This window comes from Gymnogyps californianus, chromosome 2 (genome assembly GCF_018139145.2).
Source record: "Gymnogyps californianus isolate 813 chromosome 2, ASM1813914v2, whole genome shotgun sequence".
Classification (NCBI taxonomy): Eukaryota; Metazoa; Chordata; class Aves; order Accipitriformes; family Cathartidae; genus Gymnogyps; species Gymnogyps californianus.
Window position 1 is genome coordinate 54,540,189 of NC_059472.1, and position 20,908 is coordinate 54,561,096.

Below are 20,908 nucleotides of genomic sequence, written 5' to 3' on the forward strand. Positions count from 1 at the left end.
CATGGGAGAACCACCTGAAGCTGTTTTTCTTTGACAGAGTACCAGGGACCATGTCAGCATACAGCAAATACTTCTGCTCCAAAAGCCAAAAGCTGTCCCTGGACAGGTGAAGCACCATTAGGTTGCCATCCCACCTCTGAAAGGAAACACCCCTCTTCAATAAGCCCGTCGGGACCATCTGTAGGCTCCCAGACAAGAGCGGCAGTCGGGGTACAGATGGTAATGCTTCTGGTTTATGGTTTTGGAGCAGGATGAATGAAGGGGTTGGGTTACCTACTTAACCTGGTTTTGGCTTGTGATGTCTCACTGCATGAAAGACTTTCTGGGTCAGGACAGATACAGCACAGAGGCAGTAACACCGTGGGGCCTCAGGAGAAAGCTTTTACCTGGCATTTGCTTAAGATCCTTTTACCAAATGGATACCATACTAGATGAACCACTGTTAACCTCAGCTTTGACGTTACCTCCACTACATTTTCGCCTGCAGATATATCTCATACAATATGAAAAACTCCTGGTGTCACAAATGCAAAGTACTGCACGTGAGAGAGACTGAAAGATACAGCAAAAGGTAGTGAAGATGCTCAGTATTAAATATGGAATAAGAACGACGGGCTTCTGAAACAAAGGACACTAAGGCAATAATGGATTAACAAAACCTGCCTCAGAAGCATCTCAGTCTGTGAGTATGTGCAGTTTTGGCTGTCAGGTCATTAACTGGATGAACACATAATTGATAAGCTGTAGGTTGCGCTCTACTTGAGAGCAATAAGCTCCTTTAAATGATATTAATATTTAACATATATAAAAGCATTTGTCATTTGCAAAGCACTCTCTATAGAGTACCTGATGGATTCTATAACGATCCCCAGCTCCCAGACTAGGGAATGCAGTTCTAGAGGGATAAATATCTGGCTCGCGTCCAAACCAAGATTCACTGACAGAGCTATTATTCTAGCTCAGAATTAGGTTTCTAAGTTTCTCGTCCTTCTAGATCACACTGCTTTGTAGCCTTCAGTGGGTAGAAGCATGACACAGACAGAGCTGGAAGACAGGAGCTGACAACATGGGATGACATTTCCGACTCACATCCACCAATTGTCACATCCCTACCCTGGGCCACCATCCACACTGAAAGATGCAGTCAAGTGGGTTAAACACAAGGAATGGAAATACTACATATTTGCTGCCATGTATTGTCCGCACCTCTCCCCGTTCTCTTAAGGAATTAATCTTGGAGAATTTACTGACCTCCATAATTTGTTAGGTCTTTCAGTATACTTTTCATATATATTCCCCCCCCCCCCCCAGTTTAAAGGGATACAGTAAGTTCACTTGTAGGTGATCCTTAAAATATGATAGCATTTTTCTGAAATATGACACATTATTTCTTATGCTGCAGCACTGAGCTTCTGTGAAACAGCCACAGAACTTTGTTGTTATGTAAAATTACCATAGAACTTCACCTTCAGCCTCCTACATGGTTTCCTGAGATGTCTCCTCAGACAGTCCCTCAGTCTCCCTGCCGTACTAACTCCCTTTGTATACACCTTCCTCCTCGGGATAAAAAGCACAGTGAAAGTTACATCATTTCTCTTGGCTGGACACAGCATCCTTTTGCTGTAGCTGAACTTTATGCACGTGGAAAGTAGACTCCCCTGGGGATCTACCAAGTGTTCCCACAGGCCAGAGTGGGCTGTGCCAGAGAGGTACCTGCAGTTGCATCCTCAATACACACAGTATGCTGATAATACCACCTAGGAAGGATGCAAAGTCTAGATCGTCCATTTAAGGTATGTAAAGGCACGTGTCACTCCAGTTGCACTTGTTCCCTGAAATATTTCTACCTTCTAAACTGCTCCCTGAAATAGTTGTGCCTCCTAACTAACTTCTGTTTCAATGCACCCAATGGTCTGCTCATCATCATAGCTTTGTCATTTGAGGATTCATCCTTTTAGGAGCTCTATTCTCATCAATATTACGTTCTGCCTAGGAAGTCTAACCACCTTAGCAGCAGATAAAGTGATTATTGATGACAGTCAATACAACTTCAAAATATTTCAGCAGTGTAAGTAGAAAAAATGCATACAAAATTTATATTGGACATTATTCAAGAGCTATTCAGAACTTGCAAAGCAGAGAAATCTGACAAGCAATAAAACATGATGGCTTCTATATGCTAGCATTTTGACACTTCAACTCCAACAGAGTCCAAGTTTAGTGAAAAAGTGAAACTTCCTAAAAGAAAGTATTATTCACAGCATTTTTTTGCATAAGTGGAAGTCTAACATAACAAATGTCCCCTTCTGCTCCATCTTATATTCTCATAAAGTTCAGCCTGCTAGACAAGATTTCCATAAAAATCCTATTTGGTAAAACTTGCTTGACTGTATTCCAAAAAATGACTCATATTTTATAACCAAATGGCAAAAGCTGAAACGAGTTTGACTCTTTCCATCAAAGCCAGTATTAGTCATCCTTCCAGCTTAATGGTTCGCACGCTATTCTTGACAGACAGAACTGGGACCGCAGGTCAAGAAATGACAATTTAATAGTCACAAAGTATGTGGCCAGATAGCTATTGCTAGTCTGAAGGAAACAACACAGGACTTGGCCAGTGAAACTAAAAGATACTCGACAGCGTGACTACTAAGTTGCTGTAAGAGTAATAAAATCACAGCTCCTGTGTTAGCATAGAAAAATTTGGCCCAAACTGTAAAAGCCACTGTTAAATAAAAATCATAAAGTTCTTCCTCACCTGCCACTCTCCAAAGTGCTTAAAACAAGAGCAGCTGGACGATGCAAGGGCTGAGTGCAATCTGATTGTAAAGACACCAGGATTTGGCTCCCAGTCAGATACTCCTTTCCTCTGCCCTCTCTCCTTCTTCGTGTTTCTGTGGGTTCCCCTTTCAAGCCTGCAGACTATCCCATCTCTACCTTTACATACTCTTCTGTCCTCCCCACGTGGCTTTTCTTCTCTGCCGCACCCTGTGGTTGCCTGAAGGAGGGCTGGCTTTGCCGAGCCTTCCAACACACATCCTTCCCCTCCCAGCTGCTGCTTGTGGTCTCCTGACCTAAAGCAGGCTCAGTACAGGCTGGTCCGCTGCCCAAAGACCACCTCGGTGACATGGCTGGAAAGGCTGAATGGATAAATGGGTCCACTCTGAGATGCTGAATTTGCTCTTGCCCACTATGAGATGCTGAATTCGCTCACGCTCTGCTTCTCCATGGCCTTCTGGAGTTGAAGGCGAGGCATCCTCTTAGCATGGCTCTGCCCACAGGCACAGACCAGTTCCTAAGTGACAGTGCAGCAAAGACTATCCCTCCCAAAAGTAGGCTCCTGGCAGAGTCCCAGCAGGGAAGGCAAGTTTCCTTACAGAAAACCACCAGCAACTTTCTGCCAGTAACGTTCAGACACAGTTACGATTCACAGACATCGTGGAGAAGCACATAAAACTCACCACTCTCACTGCTATTTGCTCCTGACATTTCCCCTGCCTCCTCTGGGTGTCTCTCATGCCCCCGCTAATCTCACGATGGTCAGAATTACTGTTTGGACAGTGACTCAATGTGAGCCTCGACTCGGCAGAGTACCAAGGAAAAGAGAAGCCCTATGGGATCAAATCCTTCTTTGTTTATGGGCTTTGCTGCCCATAATTTATTTTCTGCATTCTGTTGTGGCATGTGCTGACATAAAATTAATCCAAAGTCTCTGGCTGTTCCAGGGACTGCTCATGATCCCTTATCCAGCTCAAATCTGTGCAACGTCTTCAACGTCCAGAGAAAGCAACGGAAGCATCTCTGTGCTTGGCATTGGTGAAATATCAGGCCATTCATTCTTTTGCTTAAATTAGGAATCTAATTTCAACTGTTCTCCTCCAGACAGGATGAAAAAAAAGAAGACAAAAAGCAATTTACCTCTACTTCACATGCATATTCCGATCCATCCAGGAGTGTCACTTTGCACTGCATATTTTTCGGTTTCTTGACGATCTTTAGAGGAGACTTGGAAAGTTTGCTAGACGATGATTTTTGAGAGAGCTTGTCGTCCTCTAGCTGCTGGTATTCCAGCTGTTTTGCACTCGCAGCAGCAAACTCCTGTTCTTTGTCTGTGGCCTATAAAGAGAACGATACTTTTTGAAATGAGATATACCAATCACCCCATGCAGTACACAATGCACCTGCACCCAAGCATTTAAGTGAGCCTAATGTGGGGCTTGTACAAGAAAGCCCCTGATGCAGGACAGAGTCTTCTTTACATATTGAAAAGATTTCCCATATTGTTCATATTCCTCCCAGCCCTCTCTTCTCACTCCAAAAGGTACAGAGTACCTGCGGAGGAGGGGCATGCATGAAAATAATTTAGGCTTCTACTTTTTCCATAGGTACAAAATCCCTCTTGGACCTGTTTTTTTGGTCTGTTGGAAATGTTGAATAATGGGTAAACGTTGTGATAAACAGATATTCCTACAGTTTGTTGATATTACTTTTAAGTCCTGTACCCATTAAATCATATGATGCTTCCGTGGTGTCATACAGAACAGGAAAAGACCATCAGGTTTGCACTAATTTTGCTGTCAGTGAGAAAACAGTCCCCTAAATGAGGGCATGGATCCCCTCGTGACAGTGTGAATTCGCAGGGGGATGCTGACGTGCCTGGAAGAGCGAAAGGCTCCCCAAGCGCCCGAGCAAAGGGTTAAACAAACAGGATGGAAGTGAGGGGCCAAACAACTTTTATGTGCAGCTGGCTGGCTAATGGATGATAAGTACAGGATGAGAGGCTGAATTTTGCTCTCTGCAGATGCACGATAAGTCCCTCAAGCTGGCAAGAAGTAGGTGCTATTTGAGAGACAAATATACTGCAGGGAAAAGGGGCAAGAAGAAACAACCGTGGTTACTTTTGCTTGGGTTTATCTGAGGGTCAGACCATTTGAAGAGTTACCGTGATGCAGCACAGCCCGTGGTCCTCTCCACGGCACTAGATGAAAGCCAGAACAGCTCTACAGCATTTCACCCTTCCTAGCAACAGCACTGTGCCGCAGTCATTACCTTTCTCATCAGTTATGCCCCTGATAGTCTCCAAACAAAACCTCAACACGAGTGCAGTAATATCTAAGCTAAAGTTTAAATAAAATAAAATAAAAATAACATCCTTCTGTTATCTCACTACAAGGAAAAAAAAAACCTGTTTTGGCTCTGAATGGTTTCAGTGTAATAAGCAACAAGCATTGCTGGAAATATATTGTAAATTAATCCTCCAAGTCTGTTTCCATTCATTGTATATAATAAACCTTCATGAGAATGGAGCAAATCCATCCAAAGGCTTTAATCTGCTTTGAGACTAGAACAACCTTGCATCATATAACCAGCAACAAGTGTACCGCTAAATCACAGGGAACTTTCCCCGAAGGATTTCATACAAACAAGCCATAAGCTTTCCCTCTGCCTTCGGGTGAATGGGGGAAAGAGGAATTCGGAATCGCCTCTGCTACCAACAGCACCAGCTCCCACCAAAGCCCCAGCAAACTGCAAAGAGGCAACTGTGAAGAGGCGAGGCAAGACCCACGCTCCTCCTTTCCCTGTGAGAAAGGACATAGCAGAGGTCTGCTGGGCTTCCCTGGGTGGGGAGACTGGAAGAAAGTGGGACTAGAAAGACAAAAAAGCAACACAAAAGCTGCCTTCAAAATCCGCTTCATCCCCTGAGCCATGGATGTTCTTCCCCAGGAGAAGAACCCAGCACCAGCCGGCTCTTCCCCCATCTAGCTCCAGCACTGGAGGACGTTCTCCTTCCACCACTTGGACACCAGCTCTAGTGTCTGGATGTCAAGGTCCTCGCATACCTTGAAGGCTGGCGGGAGATGAAGGCACAACGTATGTCAGCGTATGTCAGCTGTTCGCTGAGCATTTAATGCTCACAGTGGCTGTGATGAAGGGGGAGAATCCCCCCAGGGTCACAGCAAGGCTTGAGGCCAGCTACCCCTCTACCACAACCACGGCCAGCTGGCAAGTGGTCCAACCTACTGCACCGAGAGATAAACAAGACTGAAGATGTCTCCTCCTAGGGCCTCTGTGAAGAGCCGTGCTACTGCTGACGGGCAGAGGGACTCTTTGATGATTTCCGTACGTTTTGCTAAAGAAATCTGCCACGGAAGGTGCACATGCAGATGTGTAGGTGGCAAAAGTGGCAGAAATATACTGTCATTGCCAGTGGCTCATTAGATTTCACATGTGAGAGTTATCACGCCACCCCAACAAAAAATAACCAACAAAAAAAACAGATGCATGGAATTAATCTTTCTAAAGAAAACAGGAAAGCTGCTTGAGAGAAAAGCCCAAACAACAGCACCCAGCAGCCATTTAAATTTTAGAAGCATCTTCAGCCTACAAAAACATTCTGTGAATCCTTATGGATTGCTGATTATTTTCCTTCACTCGAAGACACTCAGTAACTCAAGACTACAGCAGAAATTTGCTTATTTATAATTTTTTTTTTTTTAAATGATATTGAGGTTATTCTGTTTGTTAAGGTTCCTGTCTACATTAAGATCAGGGGAATGTGTCTAGGTTAAAATCATACAAAGGATTTTCTCTCATTTGTCTAGAGAACAAAACATGCCAAGAACTATAAGAGAAGATCCCTCAACCCATGCTGACATCTTCAGGCACTGAGGTACTTTCAGACTGTATTAAGCCTCTTCTTCCTAAAGAAACATGACATCCTGGTATCTAGGGGAAAAAAAAAATGGCCAGTGAAAAACCCATGTACTCACTGAATTATTTTGAACTCTGCAAGCATGCTTGTATTTTCTCCTAAATTCTTTCCCAAGATACCTCTGTCCTGTATTTCTGCAGTATTTTCAGTGTCATGGACTCAATTCTAGTGCAGCAGAAGTTGCTTCAGGGTTTGTGGTTTTTGAACATAAGCTGTCTCATCTCTATCTATATTACTGTACCTTACTATGACACAGTATGTTCAAGCCCTTCTGAAGCTAGACCTCCCTCTCGAAGCAAGCCTTTGGAGTCACAGGATTCAGCAGTAATGATCTTTGACGCTTCACAGCTTCTCACTACGGTATGAAGTGATATTACCAAGCTTGCACAACACATGAATCCATCTACTTATGATAGTTGCTCAGATATGTCAGTGCCCAACTTGTGCGATGCCTTCTTGCTCATTTTCAATGAGACAGGAAGGCAGGAAGATAGTAAGATTACACTGTTAGACCTGATAGAAAGGACTAATTTCTGTAGTAACTGTTAATCTCAACATGAAGAAGCCTTTTTGTCTTCATTAAAATGTTCTTTTTTATGTGTATAGAATGACAACAAAAAGTCACTGCCATGGATCGGTAACTTAAACCTTTCTTCCCAAGGTTCTCTCATATGAGCGATAGCAAAAACCATCAACTTCCTCACTGCGATTACAGACGGCAAGAGAGAGAATGATACCCATCACTCCTTCAATCTTTGGCTTTTTTAATGACACAGTTGCCAACAGCTCTGTCTCTTAGTGCTGCGTTTAAGTGGTTCTTTCCTGTGATACAGACACTTAAGCCACTACAAAATATACTGGGCAGATCACTGCAGCTGGATTTGGCAGTCAGCTTACAAAAGGGACTTTCGGATTCAACCTGGTAATCTCAATGGGAAGGTCTTGCATATCCCTTCACTAGCCCAGTTCTTCTATGAAGGCTTCTGCAGACACCTGCCCACAGGCGATCTTTGGGAAAGGAAGAGATCATGCAGCACACGAGAACATCTCAGGTCTCCAAACTCACACCTCTGTAAACACAGATGGACAGGTTTGGTGCCTAAGGGTTTGGGGCTTTTTTGTGGTTATTTTGGGGTTTGTTTTGGTTTTTTTAAGATGAAAAGAAACTTGGGGCAGAAAGATTACTGAAGATGTCTGGAAGAACAAAATTAATAATACTTATGCCTAGGCCTGACAGAATTACACTTTAAATTAACGACCAGTTTATGCAGCACCTTTCTCTTTTGGACAAGCAGCCCTGCTTCTTCTCCCCAAACTAACTACATGCAATTTCTGATCTATTTCAGACACAAAAATTGTCCCAACACATAATCAGTGGATGTGGGAACAAGAGCAGAGAGGTCTTTAGTGGGCGTGGAGTGAGGCTGATCAAGGGTTATCAATGGTAAAAATGGCTAGCCATCCAAAAAAAAAAAAAAAAAAAAGCATTTCTTCCAATGGTTGACCATCAATAGCAATAAACACCAGAAATCCTGCCCTGCCATGTCTACCTCTTGAGATATTAGAAGTCAGACATAAGACACCTCTTTTAATTTGGTCCCAGAAACATTTGTTGTGCCAAGCATCTAGGTAATGCACCCCTAAACGAGGGAGATACAAAAATACTTTGTATCTGAAATTGCTTATACCCCCATTTTTTCCCCACCAACAGCAAGTTTGGGCTGTAGGTCTGTGGACAAAAGCTTAAAACCCAAGACCACTGCCAGCCCCAAACAGCTCTACAGGAGCACTTGCGCTGATATGAAGTAACACCTTACGCCTGCTTGCTTCACCAGCACTGTCTCCCAACTAGGCAAAATAATAGGACCCCACTTCAAACTGAATTTTTTAAAGGGTGGAGGAGAGGAGGAGTTAGACTGACTTATTCCACTCTGCAAAGGTGAATGTGATCAGATGGGGGTCATAACCTTACGGAGCTAAGGGATGCAATTTGCAGGTACCTCGTTAATTGTATGTCACTAACCCATGTAGAACAATGCCTGTTAATCCTATTGACTGGAAATTATTAACGGGAAAAAGAAAGCAGCTTCTGCAAATTTAATAAGTGCAACAATGAACCAAATGGAAAAGCATGTGACAGCTCTTCTGAAACCTATTACTTGAAAAGCTAAAGTAATTATAATACAGTCATTTCAGAACTATGAGAAGCTTAAGGGACCACAGATTCTTCATGGCTCACGCATCAGACAAGCAAGCATGAAATCAGTTTTCGGCAGGTGTCAAAGAAGAAATGAACTCTGAAAACGTTTTCAGCTTCTTAAAAATTGGCACTGTCTGCTATCTAAAGCAAATGCAAAATCGAAGGTGTTCCCGTTTAGTTAATAAGACTGCCCTTATATTTAAGCACTGGAAGCAGAAAGATCTGACACGAATTTGAAAACATTCTGCGTGAGAACTATTATTTTTTAAAGGCAAAAGACCAACCAGTCAAGATCTACAGCATCACACCAAACAGCCTTCCATGCATATCTGAACATGTATTTCCACTCCTAAAACACCAGGCTCATTATTTCCCAGGAGCAATAAGTGGGCACGTAGCTAGTTGCGTGCAGCGAGCATGCGTGCACGGGCTCCCTTACCTGCTCCTTTTTCACCGGCGTGCTGTGGGCTGCCACAGCCGAGAACTGCTCGAGCGCGTTTTGATGCTCTGCGCTCAGCTGCTGCTGGTCCTGCGGCTGGGTCTCCGCCGCCCCTTGCTGCGCAGGGCTCTCCTGCTGATCCTGTTCTTTATCCTTGGACTCGGAGTCCGATCCCGATTCTGTAGTCATGGTTGGTTATTCTGTAAAACAAGGTGAGCAGACCTACTGAGTACGATCTCATAGCCGTGAATTTGTAAGCTAGGCTTACAAAATGGAGAAGCATCAGGCGCAAAGTTTTAGTCTTAATATGCTCAGCCTTTAAAACTAAAGTGGCTATTACACCGGCCCAGCGAGGATCCCTAGGAAAGCTTCCCTGGTGCAAAAGACCAGGTCTAAATGCATCCGTACGCTCAGGAAGAGCGCGTTGCCATAAAATCTTATTCTACATTATAATATACAGACATTATAGGACTTACGTTCAAGTTACGTACAGACATATAGTTCTACATAGTTTGTAATTCATAAAAGGAGAGTAACACATTGTGAAAAGCTCATGTGATTGAGGGTCCTAAATCCAACACAATTCACTGCAGTTTGGGTTTCTAAACCATGTGGAAACTTTTGAAAATATTAAATCTTTTGTTCTTTACATTGAAGTCAACAGGGCTTGAACTCCTCAACACCTGCACTCCCTTTTGGAAATGGACTCCAGTACTTTTGATGCTTCCAGGCAACATACACGCTAGAAACATCTGAAGTGGGCTCACCGACATCAGTGCAAATGTACAACTGTCCTTAAGCCTAGTTCTGTCCTTTCCGCTTCAATTCACCCACACTTCTGTCATTTCTTTCTAAGTGTTAGAGCACCCAAAAGAAAAATACTTCCCTTAAGTCATTCTAAGTGTTAGATTTAAAATAAAGTGAATATGACTTTCCTTGAGTGTGAAAAGTCTATGTTTGAACTTAACTTTGTCCAGTACTAAATCAAAATGAAAATATTAGCAATATTCATTCAAAATCTTAACTATTTCAATTAAATAGTTTAGTTACAAACATGTGGTTGGCACCCAATTCTCCAACTACATACAAGCAAAAACCAACTTTAAAAAAATACTGTCATTTTGTACCAAATCAAGGATTTGAAAAAGCAGACTCTGTGCCAGTTCAGCAAAGAGAGTGTGCTCTTATGTTTGTTATTCATACTTCCTTAGTCCTCATGATCTTATCCTTGAGCATTTTGCTTTTAAGCAACTCAAAAACAAACCAGTCTGCTGCAATGTATTTCTGTTCATCATCAGGCCGTGATTTCTTTAACCTGGTAACTATAGCTACTATGTAACTATAAGCAGTTCCACAGAATATACATCTGCTAATTAATCTGCTAGGAAGTCACTATCAACTCTTAACACTGTTTACTAGCAGAAGCAGGTTTATTAAAGATCACAGAAAAAGTACAGGCCTTTTTTTTTTTTTACTTAAACGTTTAATAAGCTACATTGCTTGACAGAAAGTGTTTTAAATGAGGCCAATTACTATTTTCAAACTCATTTATGTATTCTGCACTTTCAAGGCTAAGTTCTCCAGTGAATACATGTCTCTGTACAGCAAGCAAGTGCACAGCATTCAGCCTGTTCTCAGTTTTTGCACTGCGCGTGAGGACGAGGGTGCACGGTCCTACCTCCTGCATGCCAAAACAGCACGAGAGAGAAGCAGAATTAGAAAGCATATGTGGCAGATTTATGCTTCAGGCCACATTTTCAAAGTACTAATGTGTGACACACTTGTTTAGGAATACATCATAAATTTCTACACTCAAACTGGCATAGTTATAGCAAAAATACCTTTTAAAATGTATTGTTTAACAAATTGTCTTTATCATCTACAAAAAGCAATAATTGACTCATGTCTTTTAAAATGTGACAGTCGGAAAGGCATTCATCTAATTAAACTTCAGATGTCCACATCTGAGATGGTCACTTTAAATGCAGAGCAGAAAACCAGATGTTTCAGAGAGCCATTCATCTGACCTATTTTAGATGCCTGCTTTAAGCTGAGATAAATCACATACTAGCGCGACTTTATCCGACTCGCTACGAAGGACAGCTAAACAAGTTCCTCCGATGTAGATCAAACAAACCCATCCTCCATTTCCAATTCTATTAGGCCACTCTTTTTTGTACGCTTTAAAAATTAAATTGCAGAACAATGTTAATCTCTCAGAGTTTTGTTTTGCCCATCTGTCAGATCACCATGGAATAAACTATTCTTCATCTGATGCTATTACGGCTGCCTTGCTTTAAAAGCACACAGGTCTCCACAAACTTCACAAGTTTTTCCCCCCACTCCCAAACCATATTTTGTACAAGTGTATGAAGATATGAAATGTAAGTTAATCATATAATTAATTCAATAAAATCAAACTATGTATTTGATTTTGTTTTCCAGAAACTATGAATTAGGAAATAACAAAAAAATAACAGCTACAAAAATCACTGATCAAACAACACCAAACAGCATAGAAGACCAATACAAAGTGTAATGCATGGAAGTTGTAGTACAAAGTCTTTTTTCCCACCTCTTGATATGAGTTAGAGCAGTGTAAATAGAAAGCAACTATCATACTTGCTGTTCGGAAACAGTCATCCCAAGTATCTTGAGGCATTAATCTATATAGGATCAGATTGCCAGTCGGTACAAATTAAAAGTCTGTCGTCCTTCAGCTGCCATCACTGTGTCTCTGGAAGCTCATTTTTGCACCCTATATAGCTTCTTTCCTAATGAACAGTTGCATCCTGGCTGTTTGTGAGCATGGAAACACAGCCATTTAAATTAGTCCCATAAAACACAACTTCATGTAGCATGAGATGAAAAAAGTTTTACTTTTCTTGCCAGTTATAATTTTGCATCTCAAGGAACAACAAATGTGGTTCTTAACTTCTTGTGGTACATTGCCGCATGAAGCAGAGCCTTACAACACTGTGAGTTACTCCCTGGGACTCGTTTTCTCTCCAGTTACACGAGTCCTCGCTTGCTGTAAGAGTGCTTTGTTAGAAAACTTTTTGTGCGTTATCAAATCTTTTAGCATAAGCGATTCCCTGGATACAATATTCCTGTCATTAGTCAGACAGCAGATGGATTTAATTAACCCAAGGTTACCCATTTGCAAATGTCGTCTTTATTTCCCTACGCATACTAATATGTTTAATAACAAATACTGAGAACAAAATACTATTGCTTTCATGCTGTTATCTTACAGATGTAAATAGAAGCAGAGCAAACACATTTTGAATCCAATTTCTTACAAACTCCTCAGATGATTGTATTGTTAAGATTTATCTCATTCCATCTAGTGCAGGTTGAAAATACCTAAATTACAAGACAGAAAACAACATTCCTCTCTCAGTGCAAACCAATAGGTTGTTTTGCCTTCCTCAGCAAACAGCTGCTTATCCAAATGAACTTTGAAAGCATTGCATTTTTTCCAAATGGCAGAACAATCCTCCTAGGAAGAGGTAGTTTCACTTATTGGAAGAAATAACACTAATCTTGAGAAATTTAACAACATACATATTACTCTACCTTTGTTTGTACACAGCAAACCTGACAGAATAGCTAGTAGTGTCTACACATTTGTCAAACACATACAATTGGCTGAGAATTTCTTGGTTTTATTTTATTAGTTTATCTACTATACCTGGCTATGTACCAAAATCATGACTTCTAATGTGAATTTCAGTACAGGAAGAAAGAAATCACTGAAGTTCCTTAAACTTTTTCTGTTGCCAGCACAACCCTCGTATCAAATTCCCCTTTCGAGCAAACAGAAAACAAACTAATGAAAAGAAACTAAGAGCACTACCTTACACAAATGAGGTAATACTATGCAAGCCAGATGTGCTCTTGGATAGCTAAGTTTTGGCTTACAACCCAATATTCAAAGATTCCAAAAGATTAGCTGAGTCCAAACTTAACACAGATGCTGCTAATACTGGATAGTCTAAGGCTAAAGTCGATTTGGCTACAGAATTGATCAGAATGAAGATCAAGTCTTTTGATTAAAGGGGAAAAAAAAAGCCAAGAACTAGCTTATTTTAATCTACTACTTAAAAATTAAGTTAAAATATATGTACTTTCAGCAGTGTAAAAGTTTAAAATATAAGTGTTTGAGAGTGCTGCAGAAGAATAATTAAGGGAAGATAAACATTAATATACTGTCAAGGTATTAAAACACAACTTCAAAAAACTACATGACATTGTAAAATAATTTTTATTAGATCAAATCACAGAAAAGAAATCTTTTCATACCCTTACACTATACAAAGTAAAGACATTACATATGGATTGCAGACCCTGCAAACCACTTGCGCAAAAAGCCTACATCCTAAAACCTTCCAATACACCTAGTCCTTGTCACTTACAGCTACCAACATATTGCAGCTTGGGACGTTACCATTTCCATTCCCTATTACTTGCTATGGACTTAAAGCACATAATTTCCTTTTCTCCATATGGGAACCAAAATCATGTTGTCATCTATTAATAATTGTCTGAGCAGGCAAAGCCCAGGCTATGTCACCTGGTCCCCTCCAGCAAGTGACAGTCACTATCTACTGTATATATTCATACATTCAACAAGTTATTTGACTCCTTGCCTCCTGTTCTCAGAGCACAGACCTTCTGGGTTGCATCTACTGAGCAACAAAATTCACAGCTAATTGACAGCAGAGTCCACAGTTTAATTAACCCAGCAGTCATTAATAAAACTTTATTTATATATAAATATATGCTAGTGAAAATATCTGCTATATTAAGCAAACGGAAATCACATTACAGAAGAAATTGCAAATTATTTCTGAATAAATTGTGATGTAATGACAAAATAAAATTGAACCAAGCATAATTAAATGAACTATACATAGCCACTAACTATTTCCTGTAATGCCCAGATTAATGATTTACATTTAAATGCTTCTTTGATCTAATTAATTCTCTTTGTGGAAAGTTCTCCTTTAATTACAATAATTTCTGAAGATTGTTATAAATCATTGCAAAGGTCCAAATTTGGAAGTTATGTAACAAAATGATTCCATACTTCAAAAATAATGTTCCGCATAACGAGAGACATATTTATCCAATAACTATGAGATGCTGATGAGAAGAGCATATGGAGAGCAATATTGCTGCTATGAGCAGTAACAGAAGTGTCAATATATGTTTCAAGAAAAGAATACACGCCAAAACGCCGACTTCTAAGCTTGAAATATAAACTGTTTTCACCAAACTGCTTGAAGTCTCAGCTTACTTCATTCCAGTTGGGCTCCTTATTAGGAGAATGACCGCTTTTCGTTGAGCCTCTTTAATTTGGGTGAGCTTTGCCCTCACGTGCAGGAGGCACCTAAGCCACAAAAGCCTGGCGCAGGGCCCTGGGAGAGGGGCGAGGCAGGACCTCTGCTGCACTTCGCCAGGAGTTAAGACTGGCTCTTTCTTTACCCATCACCATCCTCCGGTGCCAGCAGCAACCGGAGGCCTTACAGAGGAGGCATCTCCCTGGCGTTATGGTTTCTCCGGTGGACAGCAACAAGCCAAAGCGACTGCAGAGATGTGGCCTGAACGGACACGGGTGGGAAACAACCCCAAAAAGAGCATCTGGATGCCCCCTCCCAACCACACACTCCTGTCACCTCTCTCGTGCCAGTACCAGCGTAATTTGGGGGGGCCGGGCGGCTCAGCTGGGAGGGCTGAACCTCCCCAGTATGGGGAGGGGGAAGCAGCACCCCTCCTTCGGGCATCAGTGGGCACCCTGTCTGTCAAACACGGCTGTGAGGCTCCAGCCCAGCAAGTGCAACTCTTACACTTCAATGCGCAAACACACTGGCTGTACTGAGAGTTTAGTATTGCACCTTAAACATATACATATGTTTATAACATAAACACAAACACATTAGAGTCAGCACATGGAAAAAACACAGAAAGAAAGTCAAAAAAGTAGTAACAAGAAAGACAAGAGGAAAACCAACGGAGAAAGGTGCTAAGCATCAGGACGAGCTACAATTGTGCCAGCACAGCATGCTCCGGGTTAAATGACTTAACAGATCTGGTGGCACAAGCCATGGGCCCAAGCATAGATGCAGGAGAGAGACTTCAGGGAGGTGTTAATAAGCAATAATAAAATAAGGCTGGCTGGAGGTGTTGCAACACATAGCATGAGTTAAAATATTTGTTTGGCCTTCTAGGCAGGTGAATGATACAGATTTCCTTAAAGTTTCTTGATGAAGATGAAAGAAGGAAAAACGGAGGCAACATCTGAGGAAGGAATCGTGAAATCTGGAGGAGATGGAGGATAACCTTAAAACCAACAGAAGCACCCTTCAGAGGGGACAAAAAGGCAATAGCAGACTTGAATGATGTGTAAGGACCCAAAACTCCCCCGCCCCAGGCACGCATGCACCTCTCTGGCACCACTACCAAAAGAAAACACAGCTGAGTGTTTCTGGAGAGATTATCCTCTGCCTAGCAAGGGTGGGGATGGGAAGCATCAGGATCTTTTAAATGACGGGGGGTGGGGGGGAGGAATATATCAAAAAGGGATTGTACACCGAAGCAGAACCAAGGACACATGACTCAGGGATGAACATAAAAGACCAACATCAACATAAAAGGAGAAATGAAGACTAGGATGCAAAGTGACTTACAATCAGCAAGAGATGCAGCAAGCAATAGGAAGAGAGTCTATAAATACATTAGAAGGAAAACCAGGCCTGTTACTGAACGCAGGAAAGGTTGAATTATTCAGTGCCTCATTTCACAGCAGCTAGCTGGGACCAGATGCTCGGGGCATCTTTCACCTGATGTGCAGGATGTGCAAGCGCAGGCTGGATGGAGAAAGGGAAGAACAGAGCCAACACGTCAGTAAGCCAGGTGGTTTCAAGTCAGCAGGAACCACTGGAAATGTCCCTACAGTGCTTGCGGAACTACCAGCAATCATCTCTAAACCATTAACCACCACCTGGCAGATGCCAGAGAGGCCAGGTAAGGTCTAAAAGAAATGAGAAGACCAACACAGCACCCGATCTTACAAAGGAAAGTGGGGACGGAAAAGCCAGAAATTACAGTGTACTTCTAATACCAGAGAAGTTACTGGAGCACTCTGCTAAAGGATTTCTAATCTTGTAAAAATAATGAGATTAGAAAAAAAAAAAAAAACACAAACAGTCAACATGAATGTATCAAAAAGTCACGTCAAACTAGTGCAACGTCTCTCTCGCTCTCTCTGACAGGGCATCTGTCCCAGCTGATAAAAAGAAAGTGGTACAGATGACAGAGCCTATCTTTAGAAAGGCTTTTAAAACAGCCCCACATGACTTTTTCATGAGTGAACCACAGAAATAGTTTAAATGATTAAAAGAAAAAAAAAAAAAAAGGTGTACAAGTGATTAAAAAACCCCAAACCCTAGCCTACGAACAGTTATCAGTAGCACGATGACAACCTGTGAGAACTTACGGATTTGAGGAATCACAGCCCTTTGAGCATCAGTGAAGGAAGGAGAGTGCCTGATCCTGCTCAGCATCACACTGGGGAGGCTTGGGCACGCTGCTGGCACCCTCACCAGACTTAAAGAAGAGAAAAGCAGTCTGACAGAAAACCCTGTATACACCGAATCTGACTACATTCCCGTAAGGGTAACGGCAACAGGAGTGGGGACCTCAGAAGTGAACAGTGATGGGGAAGCTATGGGTTAGGCAGCAGGAATGAAGCAGCATGAGGGTCTGAAGTCATGCGTTAAGCAAGACGAATTTCAGTCTGGGACATGATGCTGGACCTGTTCTGCCTTCTGCAGCACCAGGGAGAAGTATACAGCATATTGTATTTCAGTTTGGGATTCATATTTTTTGAAAAATATGCATTAAAGAATGTCAAGAAGAGAGTCGGAAGAACAAGAATAGGTTTAGAAAACGTGATCAGTGGAAAAAGGTTTAAGGAGTTGAATTTGTTTACCCTGGGAAAGGGAATAGAGAGAGGGGAGCTGATAAGAGCCTTGCAGTACATACAAGCTTCTTGCAGACAGAAAGTAATCAAGCATTTGCTAACAGTGGAGCAAAAACTTGATTGGCATCAAGTGGGATTTAGAGTAGACAGAATATCAACTATAATGACAGTCAAGAAGAGGTTATCTATAGCTGTATGGAGTCATCACTGGAGACTTATGTACAAATAAACAGCAGCAGCAAAATTTTCTGTTTGCAACTTTATAAGCATAAGCAATTAAAATTTTGTTGATTTTGCTACTCCTTCCACTTGGGTTGGCAACTCTGAATTCACAAAATGCATGTATTTGTTTCTGCTTCAGAGCATCTGGATGCACAGGATAACATTTTTATTTCCTGTTTACTTTTCATTTCTATGATTCAGTGAAATTACCCGGGTCTGTTTTGCGCTCTTGATGGGTGGCTTCCCACAGCAATAAAATCCAGAATTACTGCAATTTCTGTTGCCCCTCCTGCATGCAAAGTTTAAGACAAGTATGACTGACCAGGTTCCCTGAAGACACCAGACCACCTTTTGGAGGTCCCTTCACTTAGAGCACCCTAAGGCTACCCTAATTTCTGAACAGGACAAGAAAAATCAGGCCACCATAACCCGCTTGGGCTGGGTTTTTCCCGCCCTACTGATCCAAGCAGTTTTCCCCATGGGCAGACATGGATTTACCAGTGGAAGAAGAGAACTGCGTTCTCCCACCAAACTCTCTGTACAGGTCTCCAGGCACAGGGTGGAGTTGCCGCTGCACCCTTCCCTGCACCCAGAGTGGGGGCTGGCTCTGCCCCCTTCATCCCCCGGTGCCAGGATTCATCCACCAGCTCCAAAAGCAGGACCGCGGCCACTGCCCACTACTCATGCCCTGGTTCCTGCAGACAGCTCCCATCTGGAAGAGACCACACACACAAGCTGACAAGCACACACCTTCCTGGGAGTACTGGGTGTAACTACAGAAGTGCATAGCAATTAAACCCAAGCCTGGGAGCTATTTCATTCATTAAAAAAAAACAAAACCCAAAACAAACCAACAACAAAAAAAACCATCACCAACATCACAAAAAAAAATCCAAAAAGGTAAAAGGAGGACTCCCGAGAAACACAAGAAACTGCTGCTTGTAACAAACTTCAGCAAAGCGTCCGCTCACCAAAAAGCTTTAATTCACACAAATACTGCAATTGCAGGAAGGTAAGGGGGAGCAGAAATAATACACAAATAACTCAATAAATATGTATGCTGAGAAACAACAGGGAATTACAGGGGGGAGGCAGATGCGAGGAGGAGGAGAAGGAAAGGAAGGAACCAGTAATGGAGACTACAGCAGCATCCCACAGATGCTGGTGATGAGAGAATTGTATAGAAACTCTCCCAACTTTACCATTTCCTCATTTCAGTTTAAAAAAAAAAAAAATCCAGGCAAAAGAAAACACAGCAAAACTGCTTGTAGTGCTGTGATTACAACTGATGGGTAAATATTTCACTCAGCAACTAAAAAGGCAAGAAAGAGCCCTCAATGGCGCACACTGATTTTCTGCAGACAAGTGACTTTGATTACTTGGGTTACATTTACATGAGGTTTTGACCTTCCTGAATCACTCTGGAGCCAAATGTTCACGTGGAGCCCCCTGTGCATATTTAAAAGTTATATTTAATGCTACAGAGACTGAGTGCGCTTCAGGCATCAGATCGTTAAAGTTCATATTCTCTTATATTGAGCAGAAAATAGAATCAATTCAAAATTAAAAAAAAAAAAAAAAAGAGTTGCACGAGTTGCTGACACATGGCAGGTGTGCTACATTATCACACTACCCTCAGGCCAAAATACTGTAACACCTGTGAACAATATTTTCTGTTTCATACACTACCTAAATAGACCGTGCTCCAGTGCTCCCAAGCTGGTGACCTGCCCAACCTCACAGAAACAAGGGAATCAGATAGGCAAGGTACAGATCAGAGCATCAAGCCCATCTCCTCCAAGGGCTTCCTGCTCCCTCCCACCAGACATTTATCTTTCCAGCTCAGGTGATGTAAAAGCCTACAAAGCAAAACAAAAAACGATGAACTATAACTTAAAATATCAACATGGCTTTTCTGATTTCCTGGACATCTTACTAACTAGAATTCAGCAAAGAAACCAGTTGGTTTTTGCTTTATTTTACTGAGTGGTGCTTGAAAAAGTCACAAGGAACTGCTCACTGATGAATTAAACCCTCCCCAGCCTATTACTTGCAAAAGCAATTAATATTACAATTTTTTTTTTGCTTTTGCAGTGAATAGATATTTTCCCCCATTTTTATGGCTTTGGGGGGATTCTTTTTTACATTTTTGTAGCCTCTTCTCCAATCCAGTGTGGTTCAGAGATGGAAAAAAGGAAGCATTTAGGGTAGAGAAGACAGATGTTTTGCAGTCAGCTGGCTAATGCCTCTTCCAGCCAGCCACTGCCGTTTCCATTCTCCGCTGCTGCTCCGTCCCAGCAAGACGCACGTTAGTGCTGTAGCCAAGAGCTCTGCTCCCAGCTCCCATCCCCAGCACAGGCCCACACGTACTGCTGCTCTGAAGCATGCTCAGCTTCAGCAGGCCACAGTGTTTTCTGTAAACCTGCCCAGAACCGAGCCTTTGAAAAATTTTTTTAAGGGGGTCATCAATCATTTCTTCTTGGAGGCAGCCGTCCCACACGGGTCATGCGAGACAGGGCGTCTGAGCAATGGCTTCCCCCACAGCATCCCAGACCAGCGCCCGCTCTCCATCACTGGGGAGCTGCAGGTTTTCTTGAACGCTGGATTAAAATAATTGGGAAATCGTCAAACTCAGGCAAACACAAAAGGAAGGAAGAAGTCATAGGAGCAAAAAAACCAGAGGAACCATCCCTGAATCCATACTGGGTCCTAGTTAAATAAAGGCGGCTCTGTGTGAGGAGAACGATCGTGATGAGGCCTAGGACTAAAAACGCTTCTACTTCATCTTCCTCTTCCCCCCCCCCAAATATCATACTAATTTTACATCCTGTTTTTCAACTTTTGAAGGCATTAAACAGGTCTGATGCAGTAAGACTACATGATGAAGCATCACAGCGTGTTTAGTCGTAATAGCTTTTGTTTTTCTGAAATGGACTATTCACTTTGTATTTAGATTTTAATCTCCAGGGCATTCATGTCAGTTTTGAACGTAAAACACACCCTGCAATATCAAGTAATAGACTTTCCAGTTTGGAGCACCACATCAGGAAACCACTGGCTCCCCAAACAAATTAAAATCTTGCGAGTCTAAACAACCAAACCCGTGGCATCAGACAGCCAGCTTTTTATACTTAAACTCTTCTGGGATCCCCACACTCCCCAGCGCTTTAATTACCTGCTACAGATTACAAAAATACCGTTCATTTGGCACCAGCAGCTAGCCTGCGACACCCCTGCTCCAGGTTATACTGTCACTCCAAAACCATCCTCCCAGCCCTACGCCGATGACAACACGCCAGACCATCAACCGGGAGAAACTGCCAGCTCCAAAAATGCAGTTCAACATGT

The 20,908-nt window shown here is 42.1% G+C and overlaps 1 protein-coding gene across 3 annotated transcripts in view; it reads right to left on the reverse strand.

Moving 5' to 3' along the window:
- EPB41L3 (erythrocyte membrane protein band 4.1 like 3) overlaps positions 1-20,908 on the reverse strand; it is a 100,059-nt gene that overhangs the window by 60,112 nt on the left and 19,039 nt on the right. For all 3 annotated transcript variants that reach the window (XM_050915679.1, XM_050915678.1, XM_050915677.1), the window contains exons 2-3: positions 9,352-9,551; positions 3,919-4,116 (exon numbers count right to left, since the gene is read on the reverse strand). In XM_050915679.1, coding sequence (XP_050771636.1) covers positions 3,919-4,116; positions 9,352-9,540 — 387 coding nt within the window. In that variant the 5' untranslated portion in view covers positions 9,541-9,551. The remainder of the gene's footprint in view (positions 1-3,918; positions 4,117-9,351; positions 9,552-20,908) is intronic.